This window comes from Siniperca chuatsi, linkage group LG5 (genome assembly GCF_020085105.1).
Source record: "Siniperca chuatsi isolate FFG_IHB_CAS linkage group LG5, ASM2008510v1, whole genome shotgun sequence".
In the NCBI taxonomy this organism is placed as follows: Eukaryota; Metazoa; Chordata; class Actinopteri; order Centrarchiformes; family Sinipercidae; genus Siniperca; species Siniperca chuatsi.
Genome location: NC_058046.1, coordinates 25,191,533 through 25,196,053, shown reverse-complemented (window position 1 = coordinate 25,196,053; position 4,521 = coordinate 25,191,533). Strand labels below are relative to the sequence as shown.

At 39.0% G+C, this 4,521-nt stretch overlaps 1 protein-coding gene across 1 annotated transcript; it reads left to right on the top strand.

Moving 5' to 3' along the window:
- Positions 1-838: 838 nt before the first annotated feature.
- Positions 839-4,498, top strand: enkd1 (enkurin domain containing 1). Its single transcript, XM_044195075.1, has 8 exons — positions 839-1,300; positions 1,835-1,925; positions 2,191-2,415; positions 2,624-2,796; positions 2,879-3,034; positions 3,292-3,434; positions 3,585-3,721; positions 3,842-4,498. Exons 2-8 carry the CDS (start codon positions 1,841-1,843, stop codon positions 4,000-4,002), a joined length of 1,080 nt encoding a protein of 359 aa, XP_044051010.1. The 5' UTR covers positions 839-1,300; positions 1,835-1,840; the 3' UTR covers positions 4,003-4,498.
- The last annotated feature ends 23 nt before the right edge of the window (positions 4,499-4,521 follow it).

The window sequence follows — 4,521 nt, the reverse complement described above, 5'->3', positions numbered from 1 at the left end:
CAAAAACTTCAGTATACAGTAGGCCTATACTGTTAGTAATTGTTTTACAATTGTTTAGCCTATGTAGAATACATATGTACAGATCTTTGGTGCTCAGTAGGTGTTTAATTTGGGATCGGTCGATCTGTCCGATAATATAAATCATCTTGTTCATAGTATTCCTATGACATTCATGGATAAGGCGTTTATAGTTTTATTATGGTAGACTATTCATATAAATAACTATAAAATATTGTGAGATTTACATCAACAACTGCATCTACTTATTCTACAAATTGTCACTAAAAAATAAAGATTTAGATTTGTCTAAATTGAAGTAAAACGCTTTCAAATTGTGGTAATTTAAATTGAGTTCGTGGACTGCAGCAACACAGAACTGTGGGGAATATGCTTACGATGCAATCCCTGCAATAGCAGAATTATATTATATATTTATATTATAGCTAGCCACTGCCAGTGTGAAACAACAGCGGGAGGCACAAATGGGGAAATACTGCATTTGTTTGTGGTGTAATAAGACCAAAACACCACTCGGGGGCAATGACCTCTACCTAATATCCCTCATGAACTGGGCTCTTGTTTGCCCTGATGACACCCTGTCAGGGGCCTCAATCTCAGTGTACAGTGTACCTCCAGCAATTAAAGGGTCACGTTTTAATTGAGGTTAGGAATAGCAATGATTAGGGCCATAGTTGGGGTTTGGGTGTGACAGTCGTACTGAATTAGTAGGTGGTCTTTAGCAAACCTGAAAGGCAACGCTCAGGGACACCCTTAGGAGTTTGCGGGATTACACCAGAAATACACCTGCTAGAACTCAAAACTGCTCCCATGGCAGGGAACACAGGTGACACCGGTTTATCAAGACTAACTGCCCGTTAAATCATTGGGGTGTTTGTTATGTTTTAGACCAAAATATTATTATTAATATTATTATCCAATTATTATTAGCCTACTGTAATTATTTCAGCAATGACTTTATGGCTAGTGTCCAAACGAATGCGCCACAATTTAAAACGGCACTGATTGCGAAGTAATTGGCAGTAATACACTATTTGTTGGCTGTTGTTAGTAGTCTACCTGTGTGTCATATTTCTGATAAACCCCCAACTGCTTATCAGTTAAATTATTTGGATAAATCTGGATGAAACGCTTTGGGGAAATGTGTCCCTTCTGTCGGGTCTAGTTCTGTGTGCGGCTGCACCGTTACCATGGTGAAGAATACTGAAAGAAGTGTTGATACCTCGGCGTCATCAGTCTGCGTGAACAAAATCCTCAACGGATAAACAAGACGATATTAAAGGTAAATTACTATATAATATTAGTAATATTAAGTTACTTTATGCATCTTAACCGTTTGTAGTTGTTTGGTAAGTTATTGTAAATATCTTTCGTTAAAAGCATGTTTGTTCATCGACAAAGCCTGTGTTGATAAACAGCTAGCTAGCTAACTTTGCAACAAGCTAGCTAATTAACAATGGCTAAAATTAGACACCGTTAGGTAACGTTGGCAAGCAATGTAACGCCGGATGAACAGGGATTTTCATAGTTGTATTCTCAAAAATGACTGATTGATTTATTCATACATTCATTTTATCCAAGTGTTAACGTTATAGCCTTGTTAGTCTGTGTGATTTGGTTTATAAACTGCAAGGACTTATAACGTTGTTTTGCTAGAAAACTGCTAAAGAATATAGTTATTACACCGCCTGTAAGCATAAGGAAATCAGTGGTTAATTACTACCTTGATTGTCATAAAGTAACACTAACCAATTATTTTTGTTTCTTAGCTGATCCTGTCATTTTATTTATTTATTTTTTTTTTTACAATTTACAGCTACAGATGTGTGAGGGACCTTCATCGATATCTGGGCCAATCCCCCCGGATCCTTCTCTGTTTCCTCAGTACTACAAACGACCTGCTTCAGGTTAGATGATTTCTCCTTTTGTTGATATCACACCAACACAACTTGAATTGTTAGAACCATTGTGAATTTTTTGGAGTTAGTCTATTGACATCAATGAGTGCTTTTAATAAATGAGGCCCCAGATCCATCACGTGTAGGAATCTGCTATTTTAGAACATCTTCTCTTCCAGTGTTTGAGGACACGTTTTTTTATACTATATTTTTTTTTTTTTGAGCAAAACATTAGCCTCAAGGGACCTTGTTTAGTTTTTCTTTTTTTCTTCAGCTCGTGGCCGTTTAGAAGGACACCACGATGGGACTTTGTCCCTGCTCTCAGGGCAACTCGCTCCAGATCCTGTGTTGTACCCTGGCTGCTACAGTGCTCGTACCCCAGCACATCCTCCCCGTATTAGCCCTAATGCCACTCATATTCTGGAACGAGGACGGAGAGGGGTAGTGGGGGAACTACTCAAACTAGATGGTGTCTCTATCACCCCTGTTCCCAAACAGAGTAAGTGCAATTGATTTTTCAGGTCTGTAAATGTGTACTATACCAAAAAAATGGCTCTGTATTGTCTTGACTGATGCTATCAGTGTGTTATTTCTAGTTTTTCCATTTGTTTGTTGTTATAGCAAGAAAGAGAGTTTGATCAAGCACACTAATCACGTATAAAAATTATAAAGTAATTGAGACAACTTTTGCAATTCTTGACCCTCAGAACAGCGGGTACATGACTTTGGTAAAGAGAATGTGCGTCGGCTCAGGGAGATCCAGAGACGCTGCAAAGAGCAGGAGGCTGAGAGAGCACAGTCTCGTCCAGTTCCAGTCAAAGCTCTTTGGACCTCCTCCAAATATGAGAACGTCCCATCCAGGGTGATGGTCCAGCTACAGGTAAGGAGCATGTCTGCAAAAGATGCCCTTGAGTTATGAATATTTCCTCTGGAACACTTTTAATCCAGTCTCTTTCGTGTAGGTTTCCAGTCCAACTGCTAAACCACAGTGTCAAAACTTTCTGAAGGCCCACTCTAATGGTGGATCTACTGTCCCACCAAGACCACGCTCCAAAACCTCTCCTGTAGCTTTGCAACACCCGTCCTCCTGCAACTCTACACAGGACCAAAACTTGCAAGTGAGAATTACCAGTAAATGTTTACTTACTGATAAACACTCACATGATCAGACAATAACAGGTATAGTATATTGATTTCACCATATTTTTTCTGTCAAAGAAGTTGTAAGGAGAAGAGTAGGGTTTGCAACTCTTGTCTTTTTCTGCAAAATTATCTATTAAACAAATAACATGAACATGCATTTTGCTCACTTTGATGTGTATCTGCAATGTTTACTTTTTGTTTTAATTCTATACATTGTTATATATGGTTACAGTTACAGGTGCAAGGCCAGACCATAGACTTCATAAAACATAATGCCCGGGCTGCACGAAAAACTGTGCTGCGTCGGTCCCAGTCACTGACAAACCTTAGAGATAAGCCTGTCCCCAGCGCAGTCAAGGGACAGGTGCCTCAGTAGTGAGTATTCGTATTCCATATCTTACCTCCTTCCTTACAGTCATAATCAACCAGCCAATTTGGTAATAACGTGATTCTTTACCACAGGTGGATTTTGACATTTTTTGCTTGTTTCTGTTCTCCTTCTCATTGACAATTAAACACAATCAGTCTTGAGGAAAGGAAGGAGCAGTGGCATAAAGAGGAGGAGGAGAGGAGGAGGAACACACCTGATCCTACAATCCCAGCTGGTCACACCCTGATACCTGAGAGTGAGAGACGAGAGACACTGAAGTCCCTCAAAGAGAGTATGTCTCTGTTGCTCTTTATCCCTGCACTTACATTAATGATGGCAGCATTAAAGTACAATATGTATAGTGAATATTTGCTTCTCTAATTCTCTTGGTGCTAATTTTTTTCCCCCTCAGCGCATCGCTCCCTGGTGACTGAGCTGCTGTCGCTGCCTCTCAAAGCTGACAGTCTGAGTGTTCGCTCACGTCGGGCTCATCTTGATTGTAGGCTTTCTGAAATCGAGGAGGCCATTAAAATATTCTCCAGGGACAAAGTTTATATAAAAATAGATTCCTAACACACGAGGAGGATGAAGAGAAAAAGAGAGAAGGAAGAGGAGGGGATGGTCCTGTAAATTTACTGCTTTATCGAGATTCATTTTCATTTTGTAGTTGCATTGTGTAACATAACACTGAACCTTGTAAATTGCATGATTATTTTAATGTTAGCAAAGTATTTTTTTTGTAAATTGAAAATTCTATATTGTAACCTGAGTGATTATTGCATAAGGACAACCACTACTGGTTAACTGATTAACAGTTACTTAGAGAACAATATACATACTACTGAATGGTATGCAATTTTCTCTTGAAAGAAACAAGCAGATGCACTGTAAACTTATCAGTAAAAATCATTAGCTCTTAAAGTGGCATCTGCTGAGATGTGATTTGTTTTGTCTGTGTAAAACTGGCTGGTGGTTTGTAACAATGGCTATTTTTGTAAAGTCATGGTATATTTATATTTTTAATTCTTGGGTATTAAAACATGCAATGCAGTACATTGTGTACAAAGTCGAGATGGTGCAGAGCGCCAAACA

Bases quoted from the DNA above. Each gene is read 5' to 3' on its own strand.
- enkd1 (XM_044195075.1), top strand. From the start codon at position 1,841: ATGTGTGAGGGACCTTCATCGATATCTGGGCCAATCCCCCCGGATCCT. The intron at 2,416-2,623 runs GTAAGTGCAATT...CTTGACCCTCAG, and splicing joins CACCCCTGTTCCCAAACAGA to AACAGCGGGTACATGACTTT. The intron at 3,035-3,291 runs GTGAGAATTACC...ATATGGTTACAG, and splicing joins CACAGGACCAAAACTTGCAA to TTACAGGTGCAAGGCCAGAC.